Raw genomic sequence first — 18,778 nt, forward strand, 5'->3', positions numbered from 1 at the left:
CAGGGGTTGCTTCTGCTTCCAAGCAGTGCTGCTGGCTGGGGCTGAATTTCACAGGCTGCTCCTGGGCCCAGTCCTTGTCTGCCTATTTTGCCCTGGATTAAATCATCTTGATGCACTGCAGTGGGAGTTAAGGGGAAAAGCCAAACACAGTTGAAGCTGGGTTTGTATTTTGGCTTTGCTCATCCCTTCACAATCCTGAAGAGTGGCCAAGTGCTCAAATGCTGTTCATTTTGTTGGGTACATCCTTAACAGTGTGAAGGCTCTTGACCTTGCTCAACAAATCAGCAATAAAGCTAATGAATTTCAAGGTGAATTCCAATACACATGAGGTCTTTTATTTACAAGTTTTCTCACTTTTTGCAAAAATGAAAGCTGCAGTTCTCATGTAATGGCATGAATCTACAGGCTAGGAATAGCAGCCTAGCTTCTAACTTTCCACTAACAAGAAGTGAGTGGGGAATGACTTGCTTCCAAACTGCCAAGGTACCTTCTCTCTAGTTCTGCCAGGAGACACCACACATGGACAGATCTGCTGCACCAGTCATGTTGCTCTCTAGGTGAAATCCCTGGACCCAGAGACTTGTTGATCCCCACAAAACCAAGGCAGACAGCAGGACACAAGTGTCTGTAAATCCTGGATCCTCATTTTCAAGGATTTCTCCATGCTTCCAGTCCTCAGTAAAAGACCACCATTTACTGCAGTATCTGTCCTGCAGGAGAAAGATCCCTTGCAACCTACTGTTCCCTGCCTGCCCTTCACATGGAGTTAAAACAGGACCTCTCATTAGCCTCTCATCTATTTGATTTAACAGGGTACATCTCTAATCACACTGAAATTATAGGGAAAATGGAAAAAAAATCTGAACGTTTATTCACAGTTCTGGAGTAACAGTCTCTGAGTAATGCTACCTACAGATAAAATGGGTGAAAATAAAACAGAGATTACAGACTTGAATGCATAGTGATGGTACAGCAAGCAGAGGTAGACATCTCCTACTGAAGTTGCACTTTAGCATGGAAAGTGGGAGGAAGAAAGAAGAGCAAGAGGGTTATCTACTACTAGGGGAGGTGGTGATGGAGAGGGAAGAAAAATATCTGTAAAGAGATTTGTGAAAATCACCAATTGTTTTGTTCACAGCCAATGTCCTGTTCACGCTCCCAGTGCACAGATGTATGGGAAGTGCCTGTTACACCTGGAGGAAGCATTGGATTATTATGATTTCCTTGTGTGCCCAACTCCTCGAAAGTGAGCTTTTTAACAAGCTGCAGTGATGGAAGCTGCATGGGGCACAGTGGGGGCTGCCAGTGGGAAGCTGCCTCTCCCTGTGCTGGCTGCCTCAGGCTGTGGCAGCAGCCACATGGCATTGCTCCTGGCCACTGGCTGGGTGACATTTCATTCAGTGTAAATTACACATATTACCAGTGAATGAGCAATTTGAAATTCATAGAGTCATAACTGGGAAGGCCAAGGGGCCATTGCCATCAGCTGCCCAACCTCCTGTGTAACTGGCCATAAAACCACAGCTGGGAGCTCCTGCATCCAGCCCAGCAATTTGTGCCCAAGCAGGAGTGAATCTCTGAGAAAGACACTCTGTCTTCATTAAAATCCCAGTGTGACAGAGAGCTCATAAATCCTGGCTGAGAACTCCTAAAGGCTAATTACTCTCACAGAATTCATAGCTTATTCTCACTTTGGGCATGCTCCTGCCCACAGGGTTCCTTACCTGCATTACTTCCAGAGCTCCCCTCCAAAAACCAAATTTCATATTTCACTGTACTTGACAGCCTTGGAGGACCAATGCTGTTTCTGGACTAGATTCACAAACTGCCCTGAGCAAACAAGGGGCATGGGGCATGGGATCAGCCACCCAAAGTATTCAGAACATTCATCAAATATATTTTATACAAATTATTTGCTGAGCCCTCACCTAAAAGGGCTCAGCAGGTGCTTGTGCCCCCAGTAAGGGTGTACAGGGAAAAGTAAGGAGAGAGTGAGCTGAGAGGACTGACCCAGAGCTGATTAAGGAGAAGACCCGTGGCAGCGTGACAAGCCTCACTGGGGACTGAGGACTAAAAGAAAGAAAAAAAAAAGAGAACACATTTTGGGAAGCACTGAGTGCTGAGGGAAAGATGAAGAAAAGATGTTTGAAACAGAGGTTCCAGGTGAGGGGGGGGACATCTGTGGGGCTGGACTGAAGGCCAGGAAGCTGCTCTCAGGCACCGTGCTGGGAGCAGGCAGGTGGAGGAGGCAGCTGCCAGTCCCCAAGGCACTGGAGAGCAGGGCAGGGCAGGGGAGCAGAGCGTTTCCCCACGTTCACACCAGGCAGAGCCTGACCTCCCATTCCCATGGCAACCCTGACCCGGCTGTGGCACCAAGGCAGATGAAGGCATTAATTTTTCAGCAAAGCCATCTCAGACCCTCGGCACGTGCAAGGCAGCCACCTTTGGGTTGCTGGGGGAACCGTAACATTTTAATCACACTGCATTAAAGGTTTTATTACTCTGCATATTTATAAGGGTTGGTTTATTCAGATCCAGAGAGAGAGAGAAAGATTTGCTGGTTTTACTGTGTCTTTCAGATTACCCCAGACTTTTACCTGCATGGATGCTGATGTAGGTGACCAGGGTGCCACTGTTGAGGGCAGATGGGATGCAAAATAGTTACAGTGTGTGCAAACAACACAACAACCAGAGATGCTAAAGAGAGAACTGCAAAGTATGTGAAGGAGGGAGATCACTGAGGTGATAGATCTGTGCCTAATATAATAAGTCATATTTCTGCAGCTTTTGAGAGAAAAGACAACTGGGACAAATTTTAGTAGGGTGTTTTACATAAATGGCAGCTACAAACATTTCAACAACCAAAAAGAATGACAACCAAAGCGGGGGGAGGGGGGGGGGGAGAGCTCAATTAACTACTTTATGGAAAGACTGGGGAACAAATGTAATCCAGAAGGGAGGTTTTTCTGCTCTCCAGGGCCTTTCCACATCCCTGTTATTCCCACTCTTGGCCTGTACAGCTTTGCTCAAAAACCTATTTGGAAGGTTTTTGGGAAAACATCAACATTAGTCTTTGTTTGAATCAGCTGGAAAAAATGACCTTTCCTCAACACTTGGAAAGGCACAAGAGTGACTGACCTAAAGAAACCCTTGGAGGTTTTCCTGGACTCAGGGTTCAGACAGACTTGTTTCCTGGGATGTAGCTGCAGTGCTTTAACATGTCCCTCCAAACTTTCACCCCAGAGACTTGAGTATATTCAGGTTTCTTGCTGAGCCTCTTGGCTCATTGGACTGGCTGGAATGGGTGGTGTGGGATGCCAGGGCCAGGCATCTCTTCGGCCCTGGCGAGGACCAAGAGAGGTGCTGTGAGGCTGCATGCAGCCCATGCAGGGTGAGGCATTTGGCTGCCCCTGCCAAACCTTACAAACAGATGAGCTCATGCCAAGAAAAGTCCCTTCTGAAAGTAGCAGGAAAACCAAAAGCTGTCATCTTTGTGACACATGCTTTGGAAAATCCCTTTCACTGCTCTAGTCATCCCAAGCTCCATCCCAGACAAACTAAGCAGCTGGCTGTGCCTCAGCCCAGGCTGCTGCTGCCAGCTCCATCTGTGGCAATGATGCATCAGTCTAGAAACAAGATCTATAGCTCCCTTCCTGCCCTGGCTGCTGGGTCTTTGAGAGGATTGTGGGCACCAGAAACACCAGAATCTCTGCAGGGGGTAAGAGCTAGCTTGTTTATTCCAATGCAGTAATTACTGGGAAGAGAAGTCAAAAATAGGAGCTAGTAGCATGTGTACCACAGTGGGTTGCACAGATTGGGGTGCTCCCCCTGCTCATGTTTGTCCTCTCCTCCATCTGCTCTCCTTTCTGTCTCTGCCAACTATTCTACAGCTCCCTAGGCTCTTCCCACTCCCTCCAGCAATGCCCAAGCTCTTGGTGGTACTGGCACCAGGAGCTGTGGTAGCAGCATCAGGTGCCTCAAGGGTTCTGGCTCCTTTGCTCTGGTCAGCTCTAACCCTGCCAGCTCAGTGTCTCCTCTTACTCACTTTGGTCCAGGGCTGATTTTCAAATTTTTGAAGATTTTGGGCTTTGACTGTCAGGCGATGATGACCTGGCAAATGCATCGTATCAAAAGGCTTCAGCTGTGCTGGGCAAGTGGACACACTGCAGGACTGGGGGATGAGCACAGCAGGTTTGCCAGGCTGCAGCCACAGAGTGACCTTCACGTGGTGGCTCAGGGACAGCTGCCCCCACTGTGTGAGGCTGCTTCTCACAGAGGGGCAGTCACCCTTGGTCAGACCAAATGTCCATCTGACCCCACAGCTTGTCCCTAGCAGCAGCAGATGCCATGGGAGGAGGGTGAGGACAGGGTGAACCTATGTTGTAGCACCTTCCAACCTCTCCTCCCCATCCCTGGGGATCCAAGGAACCTCCTGGGCCAGAGTTAGTGAGCCATTTGTTAGTTAGTTAGGCAATAGAGTTTAAATTATTTTTGGTTCATGATTTTTTCCTGCCACGTTTTGAAGCTGTGGCTGGCACTGACAGACTCCCATGGCAGAGCCGCACTATGTAATGACATGCGGTGTGAAAGCACCTCTCTGCTTTGAAGCTGCTGCCTCCTGCTTTTGCTCCATGCCTCCAAGGTGTTGGCTGGGAAAAGGCAATGAGTGGCCATGGCCTATTTGCTGTCCCAAGGCCCCTTCTACCACCTTTTTGGCTGAAAACCACTACATTTCCCCTGCTATTGCAACTGCTCCACACCTTCAACTAGGAATGCTCCCTGGCTGTCTCGGGCAGGTTGTCACACTTGGCAGTGGGGCAGAGGCTGAGAGCCTGGTTGTGGCCCAGGCTGGCACCTCCAGCTGCACACAGTAAGCCACCAGTGTTGGGACTGCCACACAGCTGTGCTGCCCACAGCACTGGGCCAGGGACAGCACTCACAACTCATCTCAAAGCCCTTTGTGCAGTCACTGTCAATGCTGTGATGCCTTTATTTTTCAGTGCCCTTTTCTTCTCCATACAGCCAGTAACTTAGAAGCACACAAGATATTTTTAGACCTAACTTAGAAGTGCTTCAGGTCTGCAATTGGGTGACTCAGCTGCCAGTGCTGTTTACTTTACTTTTACAATCAAACTGGGCAATTACAGCCCTGAACAGCTATTTAGAGACTGCATTTCCTTGTCATGCTGTCAGTTTGCACGCAGCACGGTCTGTAAAGCACTTTGCACACCCAAATATGTGTCTGAAGGTTTTCTAAAGCAGGTGGAGAATAAAGCCCTGGGCTGTCACACCTCCTTCCTCTGTCTGCTTGTTAAACTACCTTCCTGTGCCCTTCATAACAACGCCTCACTGCCAGAGGATCCGGCACGCTCTGCTGGGGATGCTCCCCAAGATGACAGCTCGCGAAGGATTGCTGCAGGATGTGGGTCACGGCCGGAGCACACGGTGGCATTTTCTCCCTAATGAAAGTCTCTCTCACAGCTTTTTCCTTTCAGAGGAAGAAATCTTTGCAGCTCACAGAGCCATTTGTACTGGTTTAATGATGCTCAAGACATTTATCCTGGGGGAGAGTTCTGCCTGAGCTCCCTGTTTACTTCAAACCCACTTATTTATAACAACCTTTCCTCCAGTTCTTGAATCCTTCACCTGCACGAACATCTCCTCTAGATCATCTTTATTGAATACAGTTAAGTGTAGCTCATGGGGTTATTGAATTACAGGCATGAACTTAGGAAAATGAGATAAATCACTCACATATTAGCCTCTCTCTATTAAACACATCTCACCCGGAGGCATTTTTCCATAAAACAGTTACTATATATCAAGCATTTGAATATTTGAAGCAGCTAAGGCGGGCTTCTCTGAGCAAGAAGGCACACAACAGAAACGTAGCAGCCCTCTCTGAAGGACATTTTACTGCCTAAAATATTTATTAGAAATAGCACCCTCTGTGTGAAGCTTGAACAGTAAAAGCCTGAGATGGAGTCTGAGCTACATTTGCTGATTCATATCACATTCTCTTCCGTGGAATGTGGCATTAAGCGGAGATGAGCGCTGGCCACCACCCAGCCCTGACACCCACCTCGGCTAGCCCCTGCACAGCAGGGACAGTGCCTTCCCTGGGCTCACTCACCAGTGTGCCCCTGCCAGGCACCAGCACATCACCAGCTCAAGAGAGAGTGGAGCTTAGCTTGGGCAGGAGCAGCACTAGGGAATGTTGATGCCATCTGGGAATGCAAAGGGGACTCAGCTGCATGCCCAGCCCCTGGCATGTGGAGGAGCAGCAGGTCCTGGTACTGCCCAGCACCAAACCACACCACTGCTCACCTGCCATTCAGCACCCTCGTATTCATGCCCCTCCTAGGTATCTCCAGAATGCTGGTTTGTGTTTTTCCCCAGGTAGTTTTCATTCTGGTACAACTTTTAACTTCTCTTGGCGATGGCTTCACCTTCAGTATTTTCACAGTCCACGACATATCCACATACATCCTTCCCTGCTTTGTGGTTTGACATGTTTTGGGTTTTGGGGGGATTTTGTCCCCTCTTGCATTACCCTGTGATTTGAAAGCCTGAGGGGATGGGTGATGATTTATTTGGGAGATCCTGATCCCCAGCTGCATCTGCTCCAAGCCATTGATGCGGTAAGATTTTCAGATCAAAAGATGACTGAAATACCAAGAAGGGAAAGAAATCTATACATATATACAATAATCTGCCCTGATACATCTCCGTGAAGATCAGTAACCTCTCTTACAAGCCATATTTTGCGTCATTTCTCTTTATGCACATGATTTTGTCCTGAATAGCCCTTGGATATCAATTAACATTTTATAGATAATTAGCATAATCAATATTTTAAAACCTGGCATTATTAAGAGTTACACAAAGAATGTTAAGGATCAACAAAGCTGTACTTGTAAGGAGCATAAACTACCCTGTTTAAATACTACTGTTTTAGGTGCCAGTCTCAAGGAAAGTAATTTTTACAATCAATTAATTAGGTTTCCAGCCAGTGAAAATGGTTTTCAGTGTGGATGTTTAACCATTTTCTCTAGAAATGCCTTTAATTAAGGAATAAACTGCAGATTCAATAACAGTGATGACATCTATATATTCCAGTGTCCTCTCCGGAGGACACTGGGGCTTTTCTGCCCCATATTGCAACATTCTGTGAAAAAACACAGTGGAAATAAAAGCTGCAGCAACCCCTTCTCCTGCCTGTGGCCCTGCACCCTTCAGGATCCCCTTGAACACACTGAACCCCACGAGCAATAAATCCCCAGGGGGCTGCCAGACTGGAGATCCCGGCAGACACTTGAAGTGCCATGAGGAACCAGGTGCTGTGTAAGGCAGCTGCAGGCCATGAGCTGGTCTGCTCCTTCAGCCCATTAGATCTGCCTTCAAGCACCCACACGCTCTTCAACTTTTCAGTCAGAGAAAAGGAGGTTTTCCAGCAGACTGTCCCTTCTGACAGTGGGTCCCCCACAGCATCTTGAGCCATGGAGCATGTTGTGCTGAGCCCCAGGGCACACACAGGCCAGCCAGCCTGACTGACCAGCACCTTGCTGCCCGAGGCTACCACCTTCCCTCCTCCCCTCAGACCCACCCAGCACTGCCTGAGCCTCCAGGGGAGCTGGAGAAGTGTGTGATTGCAAATGACAGCCTCACCTCTTCACCCATGGAGTGAGGGCTGGATGAGATCTGATCAAGCAGCTGCTCATCAGCCCCAAGCATTGTCTGCCCATCACTCAGGAGGCACAGGCAGCTCTGTGTCAGAAGTGCCTGCAGGGCTCTCCCAGCAAGGCTTCCAAAGACACTGAGGGGATTTGCAAAACAGCTGGTTTTGTCTGGTGTGCAAGGAAATTGCGCAGCTATATTACATACCTGCATGGCTGGTAGGAGTGGAACATATTCCAGTTTATATAGGGATTTCCTGGGCTGGGACATCACACTGTTTTCATCTTTTATTGAGCTGAAAGTAAGGTGAGGCAGAGAGGCAGGGCAGAGCCTGAAGCCTCTGCAGCGGACATCAGGAGTGCCTGAGCTTTTCTGAGCTGTCTGCACTGAGCTGAGCACACCTCAAAGCACACACACTCACCCTACAAGTGATCACCCAAATGCAGGATTTATCCCCAAAGAGTCCTTCTCCAGTTTGCTGGGTACCTCCATATTCTGACCTACAGGAGCACGTGGCTGAAGCAGGTGTGAAGAATGCCAAACAATATATCCTACTGTCTTCCCTACCCAGTTAAGGGGAAGAACTTGAGCTTGGCTGGTGTAGGAAGCTTCACAGGTCCTTAAGCACACTTGAGAAACACTATGACCCAAAACAGAATTTTAATTTTAAAAGCTGGTAAATAAGAGCAGCTCTTAGCACACCTGGCCAGCATCTTGTGGGAAGACCAGCCAAATACTAAAGGCAACTCTGAATAAATAAATGTAGGACATGGTCAGATTTCAGCACAGTGGATCAGAGAAGGAAGGAGCTCCCATGAAAGACAAGAGTGATCTTTACACCTCAGGGCAAAACAATACCTTTTGGCCTTCTCTCAGAGTGCCTTAGGGACAGGCATAACCATGGGCCTTCCATAAGCATCTGCTCAAGGGCTTTTCACTTCCATCTCAGCACTCCTGGAAGCCCTGTCTGTGCACAAATCCCTACTTCAACTCCCTCCCTTGGTCAGCTGGCTGCATTCCGGATGTACCTAATGGGGTACCAGAGAGGCTGCTGCTCTTGACACACCGTGGGTGACACATTGTACAAATTCAAAGCTCCCACAAACATTAAACAAAGGCTTGCTCCAAGGACATGGCAGCTTTCCCACATCCCTGCCTGAGCAAACGGAAACACTTCCCAAAAGTGCATGTTGTAAAGGCTGTCCTTGGTGTTTCTGTGGGCACAGGGCTTTATGCCAAGATGTGCCCAGCAGCTAAAATAACAAACACTCCTGCACTAGCCCTCTCACCACCTCCCCTGGCTCAGGAGAATACCCAGTCCACCAACGTAGGACCAGAAATGGAATGGGATAGCTAAACTCAGGGAAGATTAAACTCCTTGAGAGCCAAGGAAAGGCACCCTAATCCTGGCAGGCTGAAAAGTACTTTCCAACAATCTTGTGACATGGGAGTTTTCAGAGCAGCGATGGAGCTCATCCAGATTCCCATCCTGGGCTGGAGCTGTCATGCATCACCCCAGGGCAGTGGCTTCATTAATGTCAGTGCCAGTGCCCAGCTCTCCAGCACAGGATCCCTGCAAGTACAGACAGTCCTCTGGAGACAGCTCCTGCCACCACTGAAGCAACCACCAAGATAAAGGCTGCCTGAAATCCTCAAGGAGAGGAACTTATCACAAGAGACTTGGTGGAAGCAGCAGAAGCCTTCTGTTTTGCTTTCAAAGGGTAAGCACCTTTTTCTCTCTCTATCCTTCTGCTGGAGCAGAGTTTGTACATCCCATCATTCAGACATCTGACAAATTACTTCAGAGTGTTCTTTATCCATAGCTGTGACAAGCAAATTACACTGAATTAGGCTCATCTACCTTGGTCTCCAGGGATGCTGGATATTAAACTGTCTCAGAACTGGCAGCCTGAAGCACTGTCATCACTCAGACTAAAGGAAGATGGTGAGATGGCTGCACTACCCAACAAAAAAAGGCTGCTCTATTCAGGGGAGGAACTAAAATAGGGTGTGGGGAGCACCACGTTACTCATTCCCTCTGCAGAAATGAGGCTCATCTTGACCAAGGCAAAAATATTGACTCCAAATGCCAGGTCTGCAACTTCACCACTGGCTCCAAGATACAATCCATGTCTTTTTTTCCTGATATATAGTAAGTCCTGTGAGATCCTGCAGGCTCCATTACCTGACTTGGTGACAACCAAACTATCTAACCATGCCCATAAACTCATCAACAGCCACCCCACATGAAAGGCAGAGATCATGGCTTGCCCTTCAGTGAAGCCAGAAGGGATTTTGCACAGCAGTGGCTTCAGAATGAAGGAATCACAGAACATCCTGAGTTGGAAGGGACTCAAGGATCATCAAAGCCCAACTCCTGGCCCTGTACAGGACAGCCCCAAAAATCACACCACACAACTGAGAGCATTATCTAAGTGTTTGAATTCTGTCAGGCTTTGTGCCACGGTCACTTCCCCACAGAGCCTATTCCATTGCCCAGCCACCCTCTGGGTGAAGAACCTTTTCCTAATATCCAGCCTAAATCTCCCCTGAAAAAAAAAAAAGTTAAAAGAAAACCTGAACACTGGCCTACCCCTCAGCTGGGCACTGCCATGGCCAACTCAGTGCACACACTGAGTATTTTCCTATTTATACATACACACAGGAAAAACCAGGCTAAAACCAGTCTTCTAGTTCTTCCTTCAAGGAAGGTGGGACTGCTCCTCCCACCACTAATGGTGAAACCCTCTTCAAAAGGGATCACTACAAAAGTTATTTATTTCTTCTTAAAGCAGCTGGGTCTTTATTTGTTATGATAAATGCAGAGCTGCCACAGGCCAGGCTTGCTGGGAGTGCCAAGGTTAAGGTGCAATAGCAATTTTATCCTCACAATCAAGTTAAGCTTGCAGCCCATTTTCAACATAAGCCTACTCCAGCAAAACAATTTGTCCTTTAATAGCAGCAACAAAGACAGGCTCCCATACTTCAGCTATTTTAAATGCACTCAGATGGGTCCAGATAATTGCTGGTGAATAAGGAAAGGCTTTGAAGTTCTTGAATCCAGTAACAAAAGCTGAGGCAGGCGAGGAAAGAGGCACGGCTTGCACACTGGCTGCTGCTGCCATCTCCTCCTAGGAATTTGTAACTCTTCTATGAAGCCCTGCTCAAAGGTGCTTTCTTCTTCCTCCCCTCTCTGTAACCCTCATGTAAAAGTCCCATCAAGAGCATAACAACAGGATTAATGTATTTTTATACAGATCAGGAAAGTAATTTGGAGCCTTGCCCTCAATTTTACTATAGTCAGCATTAAAAAGCTTATTTGATGCAGAAGATCCCTGATAATTAACATGAATATGATATGACTGACCTTATCTGCAGTACAGAATCATACACTGTCTTGAAGGTACCAGAGGTTATACCAAGCATTGAAAAACTTTTTCTTTCCACAGTCCTAGAGAAAGAAATCTCAGGTACCTCCTAACAAATGACCAGCTGACTGAGACATCAGTACAAGTCAAATATTAAGATTTGACTTCCCTGTAGGATCTGTTTGTTGATGTAATCTGCAATACATCTACTAAAAATGAGAATACCAGTGAATGAAATTGAGAGGAGCAGGCTATTCAAAACTAAATGCAGACTATAATTTAGTTTTATTATAATTAGTTGATAAAGCTGCATCTTCATCTCCAATACATTCTTAAGAAAATTAAATTCAAGCATAAACTAATGGCAAGAGCACCTTTTGTCAACTGGATACATTTCCTTTTGCAAAAATGAAATTAAAGCAAGCCTGCTACTTTTCAACTGGAGACATTACAATATAGTGGTATCAAATAAAGTCTGCTTTCACATGAATAATATTATCTATTGTGCATTAATATGAATATGCATCAACAGGAAACAAAAATCTGGGCCAATAGCACTTCAGCCAAACAAAAAGTTAGTCATGGCACCATCTGAGTACCTGGGAACAGTCTGGAGATACTAAATGGGCAAGCTTAAAGCCTGTATATAAATCAAGGATAAAAACTAAAAATGCTGTTACTTGAATATATATGTGTTAGTGCCTTAAACCTCTTTGTTTCCTTTTCATTTGTTCCAGAAACCAGGGAAAGAGATTTTCACACCTCTTATGTCAAAATTAAGATGGCATCATACAGTATCATAAAAGCAGCATAAATTCTGCACTCAGACTTCTTTAGTTTTAAGTCTCCTGAATATTTGAACCCATACTCCATCCACTCAGGTAGTTTTAACCTCACCTCCAACATGGTTTGCCTTTCGGGCTGGCTAATGATTTGGTTTTTGTTTTGCCCCCCATCAGCATCTCTGTGCATTTGGATGAATCACACTAGTTCATATTCACACTAGATAAAGCACCTGCAGAAAAAAATCCTGCATATATTGCATATATCTATGTCAAAATCATGGTGTGGTATTAGCTACCACAACAAGAATGAGCTACAGAAATCTCAGAACTATTCAGACAGGAAAGCCTCTAGATTTTGTAGATTAAAAGGAGCTCTCTGATCTAGGAAATGTTGCTAATAATAAACCCACTTTTAAAGTATCTATAGCTGATCAGCTACATGTACAGAACAAGAGCAATGAGTTATTTTTCTGCTGTTTGAAAGAGAAAATATCCTTCTCACCAGCTGATGGAAGCCTGCCTTGCAAGAAAAATTCTGCATGCTGTTTTTCTCAGGACACAACCTGATAGATGTATGGATGGAGGAGCAGAGTGTTTTCACTGATAAAAAGGAACACAGGCAAAGGTCATATGCAGATTTATGAAAAATAAATTTATTACATAACACCTTGTTTTAACAATGTTTGATTTTTTTTACTCAGAATACTTGTGTCATTCATGTAAAATAGTTTGATACAGTACATTGTATGTAAGTTTTTCCTCATAAATTCTAAGGCTCTCCTAACACCTTGTTCCTCTGCAGTAGGAATGGCACCCCTAAACAACGTGCGAACATTAAAAACAAAAAAAAAAATTAACTGAAAAAAATTTAAAATCCACTACACCAAGCTGGTTCTCAAAAATCATGACAAAATATCTGAATGGATGCCGCACCTTTTTAGGAAATATCATTCATGCTTTTTTAATCCCAAAGCATGCTCACAAATCATTAACACCAACAGGAAAAAAATAAAACACTGTCTATGACAATCATTTTAGTTTGTTTGCTGAACCAAACATGTTTATATCAATGACAACATACTTATTTTACTATCAAATAGCAGCTTTAATACCAGTCAAGTCATAGATTTTAAAACAAGAACAAAAACTTACGTTGGAAATAAATCTTTGGGACGTTTGTAATTGCTGGGAAAAAATGCAAACGCTTTCGTGTTCTTAAAAAAAATCTCATCGTAGCAATCGTGTTGGTCATAAAACATTGATCTAGGTGGAAAATGAACCAACCCACAAAAGTCACTAAAAATAAACGTCTATCAAAACTGTCTGAGAGTTACGGTTAGTTTGCTTTTTTGCCATGGTAACATATACTGTATGATTCAAGTACCAGTTCAAAGATGTTGTGTACTATTGGTCAGATAAAGTTGTTACATCAAGAGAATTCACCACATACGACAACAAAAATGCTTGCCCCTAGCACATTTCACAGCTTCAACTGCTACAGACTGTCACTGAAAAAAATGCATCCGTCAGTCTGAACCATGTCAAGTAAACTACATAAGTAGCATATCCACAACACAAACTGTGCTAGCACTTTCCTTTCAAGTCTAACCCCGAACCCAGGTACAACGTGGGAGCCCCACTCGGCCCCGCGGCAGGGGAGGGTGGTGGCGGTGGGACAGGTGGGAGGTGTGGTTGTACAGTACATTCTGTGGCCCCAGCCGGGCTCCAGGCACGCAGCTGGTCCTGCAGCATCAGCGACAGCATCGGCGGCACCGCGGGCAGCTCAGTAGCGGTGCGTCTGGTGCGAGTACTGCGGCGGCTGCTGCGAGGTAGCTGAGTATCCCATGCTGCTCTGGGGCTGCGATGTGCTTGGTCCGGGGTTGGGGTAGGCAGCATGGGGGTTGGAACGCTGCAGGGGGGAAGCACAGCACACACGACCCCTCGTAACAGATACACAGAGAGACAGCTTCACCTACTGACTCAGTTCCTCAAGAGGCACCCAGCACACACAGTCTCAAAGCAGCTGCACCTCCAGGCTTTGTTTCACTTACTCTGATTACAGCAGGTAAAACATCAGGAATACCAAATTAGAAAGTGACAATTGCCAGCCTTCAGTTATCCATCCGAATGGCCTCCTGTGAATCTTCACCCATCGCAGTCAAACCTCCAGCCAACTCTCCAGGTGGCTAAAATGTACCTGCACATAACACTGGGCTACCACCACTCACAGCAGTGGTTTTCTCCACTTGCTCCCTTCTCCTACCAAGAAAGTAGGGTGGGGTGGAGGTCCAGATGAAGCATTTTATTGTTGATGAGCCACTCTGCCTTATTCTGGACATTTTCACACATAAGGATACACTTGCCACCCTTTTGTGTGACCTAGGAGCACAGGCTGAGAGCACTGTGACTGAGCTAGGTGTCATCTATCAGTAGTCTTAAAATATTTGAAGTAGAGTTTAAAGACACCAACATGTTCCTCAGTGGAACCAGATATTTCAGGGAAAAATGTCCTTAGATTGTGGCTTGGGAGGCTCAGGTGGGACATTGGAGGAGGGTCGACTGAGGGACCAATACAGCACTGGAAGAACCTGCCCATAGAGTCTGTGAGGTCTCTATCTGTGAAGGTTTTAAGAATCAGCTAAGCAAAGCCATGCCAACCCGAGTTAGTCAGAACTAGCCCCAGCCCTGCTCCAAGTGGGAGACTTGGCTAGATGGTCTCTGGAGGTCCCTTTCAACCAGTATTCCCACCATTATTTACTGAGTGGAGCATTCATCATTGCAAGAAGCTCTCAGCAAACCAACAACTGCCTAGCTCAGTTTTAACTGGAAAGTTATTCACTAATCATGTGTTACAAAGGAAAGAAGGACTGCCAATGAGATTTGCAATCTAAGTATCTGACCACTTAGTAGCATTTAACATTTCACTAGATTAACACAATTTCAGTATATTGCTGTGCTGGTTTACATTCACATTAAGATTTACGCACCCTCACAAGCTTTGCAGCATTTAGAAACTGTGCAGCTTCTGAATTCTTAATATCACAGGACATGCTACTTTTTTTTTAGGAAAAGCTGCTTCTAGAAAAGGTCTGGAAACTTATATAAAGTGACTATTCCACGACTAGGATATTGCTACTGAGACCTAAATTGGACAAAATGGTGGTGAACCAATACGGTGAGAAAGTAAAATATTAAATCACAATGTAAAACAAAACAACCCCATTTTTTTCTTGCTGTACAGCATTTAGAACAAAAGCTATACCCAGGATGCTGAAATGATGGCAGAAATAAAAAAGGCAAACTACTGTTAACACACTCACAGGACTGAGCTAACACCTCAAGAGAAAAGGGAGAGAAATGGTTGGACCATCACTTAATGGCAGTGGGAACAAACCAACACTGCTGAAAAACACCATTAGCACAGTGACTTCAGAGAGCAAAAATCCTGAATGTTAGTTTTGTTAGTTACAGATGTGGCTCCTCTATGTAGGAAACCAACACAAGTTGTAACCATTTAAAACTGACCATTCATTTCAGTTGTAAAATACCTCCTGCTCCCTAAATTCTAAAACAGATCTTATTTTAAGACAGATCTTAAAATAAGAAGAAAAATCAGATCCTTTCATGATACCCAGAGCAACAAGTGGCTTTTGTTTAAGAACAAAAGTAAATATCCAATCCTTTCTAAATAGCATTAAGCACCCAGAGGGTTATCACAAACAAAAGCTCAGAGTAGTGGAATTGCTCCAGCCTGTTTAATCACATTGCCTTTGGGAGTGTCACATTGCAGATTTAAACAAGGAGGCAAAGAAGTCTGTGTGCCATGTGTCTACTATTTTTATGCATGGCAGAAAAGGATACAAGGTCAATGTGCCCTGCAGAGAGTAATTTGACTTCTGAGTGAATGTAGAAACTGTCTTAGTGTGCCTTGCCCAGGAGATGGCAATCCTTCTTCACAAGCTTTATATGGGGAATTTGAGCAAATCAAATGAAGAACAAAGGAACAGGTGTTTGATTAAAACAGAAGGCTGTATTGTAGTATTTGTCTGCCATCTCCTCAAGTTGCTGGATCAGAAGCAAAAAATGTGAGGAATTTTTTTCAGGGAGACCTGAAACCATCAGGAGGAAACTCTTAACTGCTTTTGTTCTAGTGCTAGCAAGTTCAGGTTTCCTCTCTTTGATTATCATGCTTTCCAGACACCTCAATCAGAGCAAATCTACTGACTACCTCTGCAAGGCTAGGGAGAAGAAGAGATATCTTTTTTGAAAACCAGGTATTTCCCCTCCTAGAGAGAGAGCAAAAAGATTGGTCAGGAGTACTTAAGCTACCAGTAAGAGCTCCTGAGACAGAAAAGCAGCAGTTATTATCCTAAGGGAAAAGTATTCTGAAATTATGTTTGTCAATAAGGGCTGCTGCCAACTGTAATCCCAGGATGGATATCTGAGAGTACAAAAATTTTAATGAGCATGAGCTAAAAACAAACCAATGTTAACCAGTTTGAGTCCTCTACTTGTCAGCCAGCACACCTCACAAAACCAGGAGCTGAAGTTTGTCCTAAATGCCACGAGGTAGCAGCAAAATGAGGTGAAGGGCATGTAAATAGGGCAGGTAAATGGCGCTCCCTGACACAGCACACAACCTCTGCATCGACCTCCTCAAATGTGTGACTCCACCCAAGGGCAAGATTAACAAAGTTACAGCTGCTTTTGCCTTCTGCTCTCCGAGTGTATTTTTAAGAAGTGGTAGAAACAGCTAATTAAAAGGCCAAAACAGCAGTCGACTGCAGCTTGCCAAATTGAAAGGGATGAAACTCCTGTAAGAGTGCCTGGGATGGATAATCCTACTAAAAGAAAGATGACATTTATACTTAGAGGCACCCCACCCTGCAGAACTGTAGTTAAGGCTCACCACTGCCTCAAACAGCTCTAAAAATGTATATTGTTCAAGGAGAATGACTTGCAAACTGATGTGTTATTGATGTCCTGGGATAAACTGAACAAAGGCTCGTGGGGACTACATGAAGGGTCTCACAATAAGGCTCCTGAAAATGATCTTATTTTACATTTTTGTAGTACTTTCAAGTTTTGGCCAATTCTGAAAGTACACAGATTTAGGTAAGGATGAAGGCAATGCCCCCAGGCAGCTTCTGAGGCTATCTGGTACTCTCAAGAACAAACTCTGAAATGCAAGATTTCAAAGCCCACTAGTGGTTCATGGAGAAGCCTTATCAAACTGAAAGGCAAGTTGACAGCAGCAGCTTTACTGACACTGTTTTTTAACTCTCCCTATGTTTTGCTACAGAATATAAGCCCAGCTAAGTGGGTTTCCATTACCAGGGTCTCACATTTAGATATTAATCTTTAAATTAACTGAAAACATTGCCAGTAGTTTCCAACTTCCAACTTTTGATTCATCCAAGACTGTCTGCCAACTGGCTGCCTGTAGTGTGCATTCCATGTGAACCAGTATGCAATCGTTCCTGCAGGCTAACATTTCCAGCAGCATGCCTCCTCTTGAAATCTTCTATTCCCTAGGCTTCCAAAAATCTGCCATTCTCTAACTCCTCCTGTGAATCATCTGAAGTCTGCCCTGCTCCTCTTTTGTAATTTCTTAGCTTGTATTAATTAAAGGTTCTGTCCTTAAATCTCTTCTTCCCAGTCTCCAATAGTAATCCAAACCCAAAAACTCAGGCATCCTTTCCTGGGTTGACTAAGATATTCTTATACTCCAGGCTCTGAACTATTAATGTCTGATCACAAGCTCAAATGTAGGAAGGCCAGAACACATTTTCCATGTTTTCCTCAAGTTTTTTTTCCCCAACATGCCTCCTCATCTTCCTCACTCATTGACAGCCACCACCTCACTCATCTTCAGATCTGTACTATTACTCAACCTGAAATCTCCCTTGGTCTTAAAAAGAGATATTATGACAGCATCATGCCAAGTCTTTATTTGTCATCCAAAATACTGTTTTCACATCCATTTACCCAACTGAAACACTTGTTCAGATTCTTATTTCACAGCTTTTTTACTGCAATATCCTCTGCCTCCTACCATTTACAGGCTTGTTCAAGCAAGAAATGGCATTTTTAGAGCACACATAACAGGCTCCTGGTCCATACCCATTAGTGTTCCCTAATATGAAAGTAATTATTAACGCTAATAATGTCTGATCCTAATTTCTTTACTGCTAACCTAAAGAGCATCAGCATATCAACAAACTATCAACTAAATGAATGTGAAAACAAAAGATGCCAAAAAGTAACAGTTAATACAGTGACATTTACAAAATTACTTTTTTAATTTGAAGAAACACTCCTTTTAACAGGAAAAACAAATACACACTAGGTGAATAAAAAACATACCTGATAGTCTGAGGTCATAATAAGTCCACCTGAGGTAGTGGTAGGAGGAACAACTCTCACTTTTTTCAGTGGGGGTCCCTGTGTGTGACTGTTGTCTTGGTTCCCTGGATGACCAGTTCCATTAGTATGGTTATTGCCCTGCTGCTGCTGCTGGTTCTTCTCAATTGTTTAAACACAAAGAAAAATTTCAACTCAAAAGCAGTACATGAAATAACATGAAATCAGGAAATAGTGTGAAAGCCAGTGAAACATGATGATACTGTTCTTCTAGTACTTACTTTGTCTCCTTTATCATCTGGTTCTTCTTCTGTTAAAAATTCTCGTTTTGGGTAAGGGATTTGACAACCTGCAAAAACACTGTCCCCCAAAAAAGTCTATTTATCACTGTATTAGAACAGAAGGGTTAGACCTGTAAGATTCACACTTCACCCATGCTAGTTTCAAGTTGCCTGAGCCATCACTTAATACCTGTGACTAAGGGAGAAGTTTTCCCTGTCTATCACCGTATTCCAAACTTAGTAAAAACATATTCACACTTGATTTTAACGTTCAGTTGACTCTTATACACTAACTTACTTAAGC

General features: G+C 44.6%; 1 protein-coding gene across 3 annotated transcripts in view; it reads right to left on the reverse strand.

Annotated features, from left to right (window-relative positions):
- Positions 1 to 12,461: 12,461 nt before the first annotated feature.
- The window catches only part of CDK8 (cyclin dependent kinase 8), a 75,482-nt gene continuing 69,165 nt past the window's right edge, over positions 12,462 to 18,778 (reverse strand). For 2 of the 3 annotated variants that reach the window (XM_085062675.1, XM_085062656.1), the window contains 3 exons: positions 18,475 to 18,553; positions 18,197 to 18,355; positions 12,462 to 13,739 (listed from right to left, as the gene is read on the reverse strand). In XM_085062675.1, coding sequence (XP_084918801.1) covers positions 13,614 to 13,739; positions 18,197 to 18,355; positions 18,475 to 18,553 — 364 coding nt within the window. In that variant the 3' untranslated portion in view covers positions 12,462 to 13,613. The remainder of the gene's footprint in view (positions 13,740 to 18,196; positions 18,356 to 18,474; positions 18,554 to 18,778) is intronic. The other variant, XM_085062666.1, reaches the window with a different exon arrangement.

Source organism: Lichenostomus cassidix, chromosome 1 (genome assembly GCF_008360975.1).
Source record: "Lichenostomus cassidix isolate B80296 chromosome 1, HeHo_3.0, whole genome shotgun sequence".
In the NCBI taxonomy this organism is placed as follows: domain Eukaryota; kingdom Metazoa; phylum Chordata; class Aves; order Passeriformes; family Meliphagidae; genus Lichenostomus; species Lichenostomus cassidix.